A 13,870-nucleotide genomic window follows, 5' to 3' on the forward strand; every position below is an offset into this window, starting at 1 on the left:
GGAAGACTCTGTCTTTAGCAGAGCTCTGTATTTAAGGACCTTTTCACGGTCCAGAGTTAAAAACGGAGACAGAGAATGTTGGGAGCGGATATTAACAAGAGAGCAACAGATAGGTTCTGGATGAAGACAAATAACTCTAGGCTTTGAGCCACAAGAGAAAAGCAAAGGCTCAGACAGCAGATGGTTGCCTCTGGCACGTCAGAGGTCCATTGGTCCTAGAAAGGATGGTGACTGAACAGCGCTGAGGTCAAGACGCTGTCCTAGGAGGACAAAGTCGGCATTGAAAAATGCCAGGTCGATCTCAACTTGAATCCTACAGCTTCTTTTCCAGGGAGCTAGGTCCTCTGGATGGTGGAAGGGGTGCTGAAGTCCAAGAGGCACCCACAAACCTAGCACCCAATTGAGCTACAACTAAGAGTATAAACCTAGGGACAAGAAAGAGCGACAAGAAAACGATAGCATAGTTTGAAAGTAGTTTGTTTAAAAGGAGAGAAAGAGAAAGAAAAGGAAATTTGGCTCTGGTGCCTGCCAGCTGCTAATCCCCTGCCCCCACACTCACAGGCCCCCTCCAGAATCCAGTTCGCGCTTTGCGCTTTGCCGGCAGGCCTACGCAGCCCGGCCTCTGTCGAGAGCCAATCAGAGAGCGCCTCTCAGCACGTGGAGCAGAGAGACACCAGAGCTCCGCGCCCGCGGCTCACTACACTTGTTACCGCTTGTCCTGAGCGTGGAGAGGACGAGCTCCGGCTGAGGTCAGGGTGGGAGCCCGCAACCGAGGGGGACGGAAAGGAACAAAGATCGCAGTAATAACTGTTTTAATCAGCCATCCAACCTATCCCCAACACACACCCTTTCATCCAACCCTCCAGGAGAGACGAGCAGAGGTCCGCTCTCTGAGCCCAAGGAAAAAGCACCAGCCATGAGCAATCAGTACCAGGAAGAGGGCTGCTCTGAGAGGCCCGAGTGCAAGAGTAAATCTCCAACTTTGCTCTCCTCCTACTGCATCGACAGCATCCTGGGCCGGAGAAGCCCATGCAAAATGAGGCTTCTGGGAGCCGCGCAGAGCTTGCCTGCCCCGCTGGCCAGCCGCGCTGACCAGGAAAAAGCCATGCAAGGTAAGGTTGTGCCGGACAGGCACCTGCAAAAGAGCATTGGGCATTGGTTTGAATGTTTGAAACTGGGGACAAGGGGCCTGGGACTTGTCAAGTTGGAGACATAGGAAAGAGAAGGGAGAACTCTAGGGCCTGGGGCCTTAGAGAGAGGGACCATCTCTACCTCTCCTTCCAGAAAAAGCAGGGGCCCAAGCTTCATTTGGTGGTGGGACTTTTAGATACTTAGATGCGATTAAAAGTCCCTTTTGGTGGCCTTGGGTGTGCCCCGAATGGCGCTGAAGCAGCAGATGCTCTTAATTCCTTTAAAAGCAGAAACTTCACGGAGGCAAGAACCCCAAAAGCTAAGGAATGGTGGTGGTGTCTTCAGGCAAGGTGTACTTTGGCCTTTCTCCTTTGGAAGATTTCTTTATACGCGGTGTTTTGCGTTTCCTTTTAGTTTTTAATTGTACATTATTGATGACCTTTTAAATGCGAGTGTTGGCAGAAAACATTACCCTAGGGTGCTCCAAACAGCAACTTAATGGATTCGAAATGCATGAAATGTAAACCCTCTGGGCGCTACTTTTCTCTACTGTGTTAATTTTTAAGAGTTGAGATATCTGAAGTGTTTTCTTTTCTGAAATTAAAAATTCCAAAACAAGTGTCCTTTGGTCCTCTGAACTAATACTCAAGTTTCCCCATGAGCTGGATGCAGTAGTGTTGCAGGCAAAGAAGTGTTGGTGTCGTTTAAACCCTGAAGCCAGTGAGCCAGCAGCAACACCTTTGGAAGATCGAAGACTGAGAATGAGACTTTCTAAAATAAAACTGACTTTTTCCCTTTTCTTTTTTTAGCCTGCGAGGGCACCTGTGCCAGGCGCTTCCTCCAAGGGAAGGAGCAGCCTGTGCCTGTTGAACCTCACCCCTGTCCCCACTCCAGACATTTCTTTCCAATTTTTCTCCAGATTTTTTTTTTCTTTGCCATTTTGGGCTAGGGAACCCTGCCTCCTGCCGCTGTGGGCTGTTGGGACATGGCGGGTGCTCAGGGCCCTGAGACCCAGGCCTCTTCGCCCCGCAGGGGTCGCCCGAGGGGCAGCGCCCCTCTTGCTACCCTGGGGCCCACAGGACAGAACAGCTGGCAGAAGTCTGGCGCGAACTTTTCAGAGTAGTGGTGATTTTTAAAGTTGTTCGATTTTTTAAAAAATTGCCCCACCCTAAAATGGAGAGGAGGATGAAAGAGAAAGGAGTGAAATAAGATAGAGGAAAAGTGGAATCATGAAGACAAAAACCAGAAAGGCATTAAAGGCGAAAAGGACGAGGAAAGGAGTGGAGAGAAAGTAGAAAGAAAAAGAAAAATAAGGGGATGCGAAAAGAGTACTACGAGAAAGAAAAGAGGAAATAAAGAGCAGAATATGAAAGAAATGAAGGGACGAAGGTAAAAGGCGGGACTGGAGATGATGAGAGGTCAAAAAGAAAAAAATGAATCAGAAAAAAAAAAAAAAAGGAATCCGGAAAAGTGTGCCAGGAAGGGGAGCTGAAGCCGAGGATAGAGGGCACGGAGGCGGCAAAGCAGCCGGCTCCCAACAGCTGCTTGGCGGGGGAACAAACGGTCGGGCTAATGCGCTGACCGACCACTTTTCCTTGCCCGCAGGCTCCCCCAAGAGCAGCAGCGCCCCGTTCGAGGCTGAGCTACACCTGCCACCCAAGCTGCGGCGCCTCTACGGCCCGGGCGGGGGCCGCCTCCTCCAGGGCGCGGCGGCGGCGGCTGCAGCGGCGGCGGCGGCGGCCGCGGCGGCCACGGCCACTGGCACCGCAGGTCCCCGTGGAGAGGTTCCTCCACCGCCACCACCAGCTGCACGGCCAGGGGAGCGTCAGGACAGCGCAGGGGCCGTGGCTGCCGCCGCTGCCGCCGCTGCCTGGGACACGCTCAAGATCAGCCAGGCGCCGCAGGTGAGCATCAGTCGTAGCAAGTCGTACCGCGAGAACGGGGCGCCCTTCGTGCCCCCGCCGCCTGCCCTGGACGAGCTGAGTGGCCCGGGGGGCGTCGCGCACCCCGAGGAGCGCCTCAGCGCGGCCAGCGGACCCGGCAGTGCCCCCGCGGCGGGTGGTGGCACGGGCGCCGAGGACGACGACGAGGAGCTGTTGGAGGATGAGGAAGATGAAGAGGAGGAAGAGGAGCTGCTGGAGGACGACGAGGAGGAGCTGCTGGAGGACGATGCCCGCGCGCTGCTCAAGGAGCCCCGGCGCTGCTCGGTGGCCACCACCGGCACGGTGGCCGCCGCCGCCGCCGCTGCTGCTGCCGCCGCCGTGGCCACCGAGGGCGGGGAGCTGTCGCCCAAGGAAGAGCTGTTGCTGCACCCGGAGGACGCCGAGGGCAAGGATGGTGAGGACAGCGTGTGCCTGTCGGCCGGCAGCGACTCGGAGGAGGGGCTGCTGAAGCGCAAACAGAGGCGCTACCGCACCACGTTCACCAGTTACCAGCTGGAGGAACTGGAGCGGGCTTTCCAGAAGACGCACTACCCTGATGTCTTCACCAGGTATGGGGCTAGGGCTGAAAGAGTCCAGGAGGGTGGAATAGAGGGCGGTCTCCAGAGTCCGGGAACCTCTCTTGGCTCCTGGGAACTGCCCTGGAGGTGCCTGGCCAAATGTGATCATCCTCTGGCTCCCCAGTACTGCCCCCCCCCACACACACACACACTCACACCACAAGTATACTGGGGCTTTAAGTTTCTGTTGGTGTGGTTTCTTTTTGTCTGTTCTGAAACTTTAATGTTTCCAAATGACAAGTTTTAGAGTCAAACGGCCTCTCCAAAGCAGTCACATTGGACGCTCACACACGGATGAGGCTCGGGCCAGGTTCTGGCCAGGTCCAGGAAACACTGCCTGAGAGCAGGCGTTATTTTTAACCCGTGGACTATGTGCACTATCTACCCCCGCCCAGTGGGTATCAGTTACGCTCTTCTCAGGAAAACTGGAGCCCCTGCCTTCAGAGAAGACCTTTAAAAAGATCCGAGTTTTTGTCACTTGGGGACTCCTGAAATAACCAAAGAAGTCAGAACTAAGCAGTGTTTGGTGTCTGTCTGTACACCAGAAAGGCATCAGCCAGAATCTTCCTGTGTCGCTGTCCCCACACCCATGGCCACTACACTTAGCAGGACTTTACTGTAAACGGGTTGATAGGGTGGATCTGGATTTCTGGAAACGTGGCAGACAGTAAATCAAGCAGCTGTGGGGCCGGCAAGGTTTTGTCTCTTAGACTAGTGTACACTGCTCTTCTCTATCTGAGAAACTTGGACCGGTGGGACAGGAGCCTCGGAGTCCCTGCCTATTCCGCGGACCTAGGGGTACAAGCAGGCTTGGAGCCTCCCCCACCCATAGGCCAAGATTTTGGCTAGGACTAGGAACCAGGGTTAGGGGCAAATGTGAGTAGAATGAAAGAGACCGGCCTCCCAGTGAGAACAGAGAATGAGACCTGTGAGCGCCTGGCTCGCGCACTCCTCAAGCCGGGCAGCTCCTTCGCAGGAGACGTGTGCAGCTTTTCAATGTGCATTTTCGAGGGGGAAAGCCGCCTGTCCTTTTGAACCAGAGAAATCTCTGCTTAGGACTCGAGGCCAGAGCCAACTCCAAACCATAGTTGGTCTGGCCGCCGTTGCCAAACGCTTGTAGCCAGAAGCAACCAAAAAGTAAATTTAATGCAAGCGAGGGCACTGAAACTTGGTCCTCCTCCGGGTCACTCAGTCTTTGAAGACCGAAATAAAACTCAAAGTCAGCGTGTGCTATCAAGTAGCTAACGGGACCATCGGCCTCGGCTTTTGTCTTCTTTTATTTCTGAGTTTATCAGACATGTATACTTAACAAGAAGGAAAGGAGACAGTGTCGCTTAGCATCCAAGTCCGCCCTTTTTAGCATTTGGGGGAGACCAAAGTACAAAACCTGGGCAACTCCTCTTCACCGCCCCACCCCCATATCTTTCCAGCTCAGCAGGCCTATCTCCCGGGCTATAGCCCAGCCAGACTAGAGTTTTAGATTTGCTGGTGCTCTCTGCAAAGGGGAGGGGGTGGGAAGAGTGTTCAAAGGAAGATGCTTGGTAAACTGATTCTTTTCTTGATGCTGAAGGAGTTTCAGGTGCCAACCCTGTCCGGCGGGCAGCACAAACCCAGGCTCCAGGCTTAAGCAGCCTTGCTCTTTCATATTGGGGAGCAGAGAGCCAATTATTCTCGGCGCGCTCATATTTTCGGTAAACAGGTCGTAAGCCGTTTTACAGCATCTTAATGGTTTCCTATTTGCCTTAATTGTCGCAGTAATAACTGCAATAACGGGGTAGGGTTTCAGCTAAATTGACTTCCCCTGAGATGGGCAGGGTTTGTAGTGGGCACTGGAGTCAGGAGGTGCGCAGAATTTTGTTTAATCGAAAAATTACCCCACTGAACTCTTAACAAGCTTAACATATCTCCAGAGGGTAATGGGGAGTGTGACCTACAGGGGTAAGGGAGGGTAGAGGGGGAGGGGGAGGTGGAGGAAAGGCAAAGAGCTGCGAAGAGGGGTAGAAAGGGAAAGAGATCTATTTTTTTTAAGAAAGCAAAACAAAGCCAAGAGGGTAGAAAACAAAAAAATGGAGTTCATTGCTGAGCTTTTCTTCCATTTAGTATTTGGATAAAACAGGGTAATGAGCACTGTGCCTCTGTGTGTGTGTTTCCCACCCTACTCTACCCTAAGAGAGATTGAGACAAAACTCATTTGTCTAAGTTTGAAGACTTATGGACTCAAGAATTCATCCCCCCACACACATCGCCACATTATATGATATAATATAATGTATGATATTTTATATCTGTCACCGTGCTAGGTTCTTTTTTCTTTTTTCGAACAGTAGGCATGCTAGAGGTGAAGATCAGTCTTACCCATGTACTTGGAGTATGGACTGGAAGAAGCTGTCATGAAGGGGAAAGTGGCTGAGAGAGGGTTACTGGGGCCCTAACTGACCTGCCTGGATGTTGCTTTCTTATAGGGAGGAGCTGGCCATGAGGCTGGATCTGACTGAGGCCCGAGTCCAGGTGAGCTCCAAGAAGGGAAAAAGGAGGGCTAGGGTGGGTGAAGTGGTGGTGGAGGGCTGCCCTTCAAATGGAAAGAAGAAAATCCAAATCTGAAAAGTAGACCCAAGCACTCACACACGAAAAGATATTTCAAAAGCAAGCTGCAAACTAGGAAGTAGGAGGGGAAGATTTCTGGCTCTGGAAACTTAACGTAGTTCAGGCTTAAACGGGGCTTTTCTAGTCCCTGAGAGTGCAACTCAGCTGCCCCTGCCCCAACCTGGTACCCAAGGCCCCTATAGAAAACAATCCACCAGCCTTCTCCTGATTGAAATAATAGGATGGAGCATGGATTTGGTTGTTAGACAAATCCGCTCAGCTCCAAGCAGGTATTTGGCTGCGATTAAGTCTCCAATCGGGCTTCATAAAAGCCCACTTAGTGCTAGAACAAACAGGGCCATTTGAAGGCAAAATGCTGTTTGATTTCCCCTCCGCCCTGCACAAGGAGCTGGCTAATGCTATTTGATTTCCCATTTTTTATAGCAATGAGCCCACATTGATCTAATAGGGAGTGAGTGCAATGCTATTAAAGGTGTTTGCAGCCCATACCAGAGTGCATTTCCGAACCCAGGCCTCATAACCAAAGAGACGATCAACACTGGGCAGCCCCGATGGCCAACAGAAAACAGATGTCCTCGGGTTAGGAGCTGAGTGAATCACTTTACAGTCAAAATCAAGCGCTGATAAAGCACAATAAATTCCATATGGCTCATTTAATACACAACAGCTTCTTGCATTAGAGGGCTAATGATGAGGCTGGTTCCCTCCTTTCTGTTGACACATTTCTCCATTGTCAAACAGAGATGTGACAGCAACTCCACATTTTCAGCTCAGGGGAACAAGTCGTGGGAAAGTTAAATAACTTTTTAAAAGAAGAGAGCGCCCCCTCCCCTTCTCCTCTCCCCACTATTCACTGGAGAAGATGTAATTAAGTGAATATGAATTATCAGAGTCCTTTCGTTTACCTTTGGGGGCCTCAGAGGTATTAATTCAATAATGAGAAATTGCAGGGGACATCTTGATAATTGCAGTTGAGCCAGAGAGCCCAAGAGACAGAGGATCTCTCTTTAGAAAGGATTCCATGTTATTTAAGGCCCTTCTGCCTTTGCTGCCCCCACTTCCCTTCCTTTATTCCTTTCCCTGTGATGGAGAAATGGTGGATATTCTTGTCTAGACAGATTGGATGTGAGAAAGCTACCCGCCCAGGCTAATCTAACTACAGTCTAACTTTTTTTAAGCCTTGGGTCTCCAAGGTAGAGTGTTTCTATAATGCACACATGGCTTATTTGAAAGTTGATGAATGTATGGGTCCCTTTTCCGAGAACCTTAAGTAAATCAACTAGTTTGGATTCTTAATTTTTTTTTCTTGCCCAAGATGATTGTATAGAAGTCCAACCAAGTTTAGCAGCTAGTACAACTCATTCCCAGTCAGCTTGGAAATTTGAAAGATGTTTTTAAATAATAATAAAAAATATGTTCCTCTGTGATAACTCACATCATATTTTAATATAATTCTGTATAACCCTACTGCTCATTCTTAATTTTTAGACTCATGTGCAGTCACAAACTCAGCCCTAAAAATATTGATGCCTTCTGAGGAGAAGGCATACAGCTTCTGAGCTGTGGGAGTGATGAGCAGGTCACATAAAAATGATTTCATGCTCTTGGGGAATATTTTTAGATGATGGTGGCTGCCATGTTTCAGGTAAAGGGCTCTCTATTCAAAGTGCTTCTTATTAACAATTAGGAAAATACCTCCGGCTGGAAACCTCCTCCGAGCCCGGAACTACCTTATTTAAAGAACCAAGTGAAAGCACATTCCCCCTCCTGGGGGAGGGGTGAGCGAGAAGGCACTGTTTGCTCTGAACCACTCTGATTTCCTGTGCTCAGGTGATCCTGTCTTATTCCTTCCAGTAGTCAGTGATGTGTCATACAAAGTCCCTGCAGAAAGCCTGTTTTGGAGCCCCTTTCTCATTTCATGGATAACTAGCCTTCTAAAATATACACCTATTTTTCACTTTCTAGAAGCAAGTCTCTCTTTAATCCTATCCAAATCCCAGACCCCAGTACAATGCACCTATGTGTCCAGTAGCTATTTTATTTTTACAAAGAATAAATAAACGACCTCCCTACTTTGCTTTTTAAGAGAGAGCAGACATTGCCCTGGCTCTTGGGTAAACCTAAAATATGCTAACATCTTGAGTATGCAGAACAGACTCCTGGTTCTTGTCCCGATGCCTGCCGCTTCTCAACATTTACCATTGTGCATTTTCATTTGTTGCCTTACACTCATTCTCACCAGAGTCTTATGGGAACAGTTTTATTGGCCCCATTTTACAGATTAGAAAACTGAGGTCCAGAGACGCTTAAGTGACCTAAAGTGAAGTCGTGCAGTAAAGAAGGGTCAGCCCAGACCTGGCAACCTTGGTGACCCCATGTTTTAACTTTCCTGAGTCTTGGAAGCCTTGGCTAGATACAGACACCACATTTAAGAGTTTGTTCAGTGGTTCCTGCTGAATTAAAATCTGGGCATCTTTTCACATAGAGGCTACAGAAGGCAAGGGTGGGTTCAGAAACAGTGGAAGGAAGGAGAGAAGGCTCTAAGTTAGAGCCAAGCCAACCCGGCCTCTCTCTCCATTTTGCAGGTGTGGTTCCAGAACCGTCGGGCCAAGTGGCGCAAGCGGGAGAAGGCTGGCGCACAGACCCACCCCCCGGGACTGCCCTTTCCAGGGCCGCTCTCGGCTACCCACCCGCTCAGCCCCTACCTGGACGCCAGCCCCTTTCCCCCGCATCACCCTGCGCTTGACTCGGCCTGGACCGCGGCTGCTGCGGCGGCTGCAGCTGCTTTCCCGAGCCTACCTCCGCCCCCAGGCTCTGCTAGCCTGCCACCCAGCGGGGCGCCGCTGGGCCTGAGCACTTTTCTAGGGGCAGCGGTGTTCCGCCACCCAGCCTTCATCAGCCCAGCATTTGGCAGGTAACTACAGCCTTAAGAGGCTCTGTTTGTCCGTCTGTCAATCTGTCTGTCTCCTACACAAGCAGATGCTGAGGTCAGAGAGGAGGCAGGAGGGGGCTATACACATCTCAACCTCAGTGACTTTAAATCTAACAAAATAGTCTCTAACTTTTACTTCAAAGAAAAAGTAGGTCTTGAGAACAATGAATTAGGAGTAGGTAGGGAAGGGCAGTTGACAGTAGCAACCCTAACAACCACAAGTGTTCAGGAAAGTGTTTAAGAAGCTCGAAGGTATCCCTCCGCCAGGGTGGTTTGAATGAACAGGTAAAGGCTACAGAGCTCAGAAGGCTTTAAAGTCTTGCAAAAGTCCTTCCGCAGGCCACAGAGCTCAGCAGGAAAGGAACATATTTGGGGTCCCCTACAGGAACCCAGGAGCCAGAAGGCCCTTCAAGTGCACAGAACTATTTCTTCTTCCCCAGACTGTGTTCCTTATCACTTATGACCCGATGCCAACAGTACCCCCATATGTGCAAACCCCGACCCCGACAGCGGCATAAGACAACGAAATAAAAGAGCCATCTCCTTGTATATAACTCCCTTTCTTTAAGTGAACATTGAATGATGAAATAAAAAATCTGTATAATCACACAGACAAAGAAACAAAAGAGGGGAGTATTAAGTTGGAAAGTGCAGTGAAAATAAATCTGAATGTAGCTTCAATGATCTCTCTTTGGGAGAACAAAGAAATAATAGATCCATCCAACTGCGCAGCTACTTAACAAAAAAAAAATTATCCTCGGGAAAATGAAAGTAGGACTTGAGGGAAAATTAATGTACCAAACTATGAAAATACCTAGCAAGTGCCTTTAAGTGCAGTTAAGTGGGGTGCCTCAGTTTACCCAATGGAACTAGGGCATGTTATGCTCCCTCCAAGTCACCTATTATCATTTCTTTCTGGAAACAAAATAAAGTCCTGTGTCTCCTTCCTACTTTCCCCCTCTGACAACAAATGTCTATTAGTAAAACCAGGCGAACCCCCGCTGAAACACTGAAGATTCCTAGAGGTTGGGAGGAGGCGGGGGTTGGCATGGTGAGTGAAGAGAAGGAAGGAGAGGAGGGGCAGGGGCTCCAAGAGCCCAGATGGGCTCATTTCTAGAGGAAATTCTGAATTGCACTCCCGGGGGTGGGGGGTAGGGGGCTGGGGCAGGAGCAGAAGCCCTTGGGGAGGTGGTTGGGAAAACAGGCCTGGCCTCAAAGGAGATGCTGCAGGTCAAGGTTGTAGTGGGTAAGGGATGAGAGTAATCCCTGCGCCGAGAGTAATCCCGGTGCCACAAGGAGGTGGTGGCATGGATACTGGCACCGGTCCCAGGATAAAGCATTGGCTTGAGTGGTGCCTGGGGCTCACGACCCCTGGGAACTATCTGGGGGAGGCATCTGGAGGCTCAAAGAAGGAGGTGGGGAAAGGGTGTCTCAGTGCAGGGCTGCCGGGCTACGACGTCGGGAAGGTCCTAGCTGCCTGTGGAGCGGAAATCAACAGGCAGCCGCCCCAATACCCCTTCCCGCGGGCGCTGGCAGTTTAGCCACGCGAAGGAGGGTGCTCAGCCAGCACTGGCAGACCGGAAGGCCAGCACTCAAGGGCAGCTTTTCCTGGGCTCACACTCAGAAAGGAGAGGGAGAGAGAGAGAGAGAGAGAGAGAGAGAGAGAGAGAGAGAGAGAGAGAGACAGAGAGAGTGAGTGAGAACAGCATGGGTCTTGGGCAGTTTCTAGTCTACTTTCTGGACCCTTCCACCATAGCTTTCCCCTTCTCTTTTGCCCCCCACCCCCACCCCCTTCCATCCCATTTGTCATTCCCATGCCGTTCCACTTGCTCTTCTTCCAACAGCATCACTCCAGGAGCAGACCTCAGAACACAAACTTTCTTAACCAAAACCCCAGAACCCACACCCTTGGGCCTTGTGATTTGGGCTGTGGGACCCGCCTCTGGCTCTGGATTCGTCCCCTTCGGACGTAGTGGGTTCCTTGAGCTTTCTTTTCCTGGTGGGTTCTCTCCTCGGCAAAGCCACCAGCCCTTTTCACTTTCAAGCAAGCCCCAGCAGGGGCCGGCCTCTCCCAGCTGCTCCTCGCCCTCCACCCTCGCCGCCTGGGTGACAGGTGGTAGGACTTGCTGTCCTGGGAGCCGCAGCTCTGCTCACGAGGCCGTGACCACGCTCTTTGCTCTCCCCACAGGCTCTTTTCCACTATGGCCCCCCTGACCAGCGCGTCGACCGCGGCTGCGCTCCTGAGACAGCCCACACCCGCGGTGGAGGGCGCAGTGGCCTCGGGCGCGCTGGCCGACCCGGCCACCGCCGCGGCAGACAGACGCGCATCAAGCATAGCCGCGCTGAGGCTCAAGGCTAAGGAGCATGCCGCGCAGCTCACGCAGCTCAACATCCTGCCGGGCACCAGCACGGGGAAGGAGGTGTGCTAAAGGCTGCCCTCCGCCCTTGCGCCCCTAGGGCGTGCCCCGAAAGGTCACCTCACTCAGCACCACTCAAGACCAAATGGAAACAGAGGACCAGCTCACTCCCAAGACGGCACAGACAGAGCGCAGCCGCCTTCGCAGCAGCTTGGACGCGGACAAGGCAGTTCTTGTCGCTAAAGGACTGCTGGCTGTCCACCTGCCCTTGTCCCTGTCCCTGTCCCTACCCCTGCCACTGCCAATGTCACTCCAACTCAAAGTCCACTCTCCCGTTTTTACCTTACTGAAAATAACCCGGGAGGGGTTCTCCCCAATATGCTTAGTATTGAAGTTTAAAAATTAAAAGCCCAACCTTCTCTTCCTCCGGATACCCCACTTAGCTTTTCTTTTGAATAGCATTTTGGCGCTCTGTGTTGATTTAAGCGCGGCCCGGCTAAACAGATGCCAGGGCTAGGGAAGCGAATGCGAATCTGTAAGATAGCTAACAGTGCACTTAAAGGAAAGGGGCGTCTCGTTCTTGTTCTCTTCTTTATCATACATCAACCAAGGTTTTTATATCAAACCAAAGGGAAATACTCTGCTAGAATATGGACTGTTGAAGTCACCAAACTGTGATTATTGATTCTGTACATACCATTGTTATTAAAAAAAAAAAAGAACAGAGCTTTGTATATTTGAAATGTTATAACGCAATTGCACTCAGCGTGGTATGGTAAAAGTTTGTCCTCCTGTAGATTCTTACTGTGTTGTAGATACGGTAGGGTTCCTAGACAAATATTTATGTACTCAAGCCCTTTATTTAACTTATTAACTGTAGAGGCTTCGGAAACCTTCAAGATAAAGGCAATGGTACAGTACTTTTGTGTAATGTGTAATTGTTACCACTTTTCCTTGCTATCTAGTGGAGAAGTGTCACGCTCAAAATAAAAAAAAAAATATATGTTTAACAAAAGGAAGTGTGGATGTTCTGTGGAGACCCTGAGGGGATAGCACAAGCCCTTGCCCCACCCCCACGAGACCACAGGCGAGCTCTGCTGCTGGAGCACCTCCTGAGTTTCTATACACGTGCATCTTCCAAGCAGAGGCCCCCTAGTTTGAATGTGACCCCAAAAGGACACCGCAGTGGTGCTTTCCAAGAGCATCACAGTTCTGTCACAGTTGGAGCTGCGGATCCTGGGGCAGGAAGATTGTAGAGTGGGTTCCATGGTAGGTGGGTGTATAGTAGGTGTTGCTGAAAACCGTGAAAAGAGAAATTTGAAGCAAGCGGAGTCTTGGTTGGAAGGCAAAGGAAGCTGTTCGTGGAAAGTGCCACGTAGCAAGGAAGTGCGCAGTCCAAGATGACAGGTAGTGGCTGAGGCGCTGGCTTCTGAGGGGGCGGGCTTGGTGGAACCCTAGTAGGGCAGGGGGGGAGGAGGGAGGAGAGAGAGAGAGAGAGAGAGAGAGAGAGAGAGAGAGAGAGGGGAGAGAGAGAGAGACACACGCAGGAAGAGTGATGGAAAGGCAGCTACCGGTATTCGAGTGGCAGATCTTAACTCGACAAATGTCATTACATCACTTATGTAGACATTGGGAAATGTATACATTTTTAAAAAAAATCCAAACAGTTCAGGTTTAGCGAGGAGACCTAAACAGATTTGGCATTTTTTACTCCCTGGGCTCACCCCTCCTGCGGCGGGAACCGTAGCTCCCCCCTTCTCCGGGACCCTGCCCGCGCCCCTTCGGGTGACCGCTCGGTGGAAGCTCGCCTGCGGGGGGCTGGGTCTCGCCAATGCTCCCAGGGTGATGGGAAAGGGAAGAGAAGCTTAATTAGTTTCAATTTGCAGCAATTAGCGCGCCGGACCTTTGGGGAGCGGGGCAGGCGAGAAGGGGGGCTGCGCTGCGTGACTAGCTCGGCTCGCGGAGTAGAGAACCGCCACCCCGCCAAGACGCAAGCAACCGCGGGGGGCGCGGGCGCGTCTCCGGGGCCAGGCCGGTCGCGCGCGCCCCTTTGGCAGGAGGTGGGGAGCTGGGTCCTTTAGCCTTAGTGAAGGTGCGGGCTCAGGCAGAGGTCAAGGGCCCCGCGCCACTGTAGGGCAGTCCTGGAGGGGGTCTGCTGAGCCCTCAACAATCCAAGAGACCCTGTGATCCTGAGCTCTTGTCTAAAATCCCGAAAGCTTGCCCAAGGGGGGGGGGTCGCCAGCCCCAGCTGCCTTTTGAATTTCCTCTGTCCTGTGGGTCACCACCACCTTAGCCAGGTCTGGACTTGCCAGAGTGGCTCTCCCAGGCAGAGTCCTGGTCTGGGGC

General features: G+C 51.4%; 1 protein-coding gene across 1 annotated transcript; it reads left to right on the forward strand.

The window, feature by feature from the left end:
• Positions 1-696: 696 nt before the first annotated feature.
• Positions 697-12,539, forward strand: Arx (aristaless related homeobox). Its single transcript, XM_029473436.1, has 5 exons — positions 697-1,112; positions 2,737-3,622; positions 6,094-6,139; positions 8,821-9,149; positions 11,356-12,539. The coding sequence occupies exons 1-5, from the start codon at positions 917-919 to the stop codon at positions 11,594-11,596; spliced, it is 1,698 nt and encodes a 565-aa protein (XP_029329296.1). The 5' UTR covers positions 697-916; the 3' UTR covers positions 11,597-12,539.
• The last annotated feature ends 1,331 nt before the right edge of the window (positions 12,540-13,870 follow it).

Source organism: Mus caroli, chromosome X, assembly GCF_900094665.2.
Source record: "Mus caroli chromosome X, CAROLI_EIJ_v1.1, whole genome shotgun sequence".
Taxonomy (NCBI): Eukaryota; Metazoa; Chordata; class Mammalia; order Rodentia; family Muridae; genus Mus; species Mus caroli.

Bases quoted from the DNA above. Each gene is read 5' to 3' on its own strand.
- Arx (XM_029473436.1), top strand. From the start codon at position 917: ATGAGCAATCAGTACCAGGAAGAGGGCTGCTCTGAGAGGCCCGAGTGC. The intron at 3,623-6,093 runs GTATGGGGCTAG...GCTTTCTTATAG, and splicing joins TACCCTGATGTCTTCACCAG to GGAGGAGCTGGCCATGAGGC. The intron at 6,140-8,820 runs GTGAGCTCCAAG...TCCATTTTGCAG, and splicing joins TGACTGAGGCCCGAGTCCAG to GTGTGGTTCCAGAACCGTCG.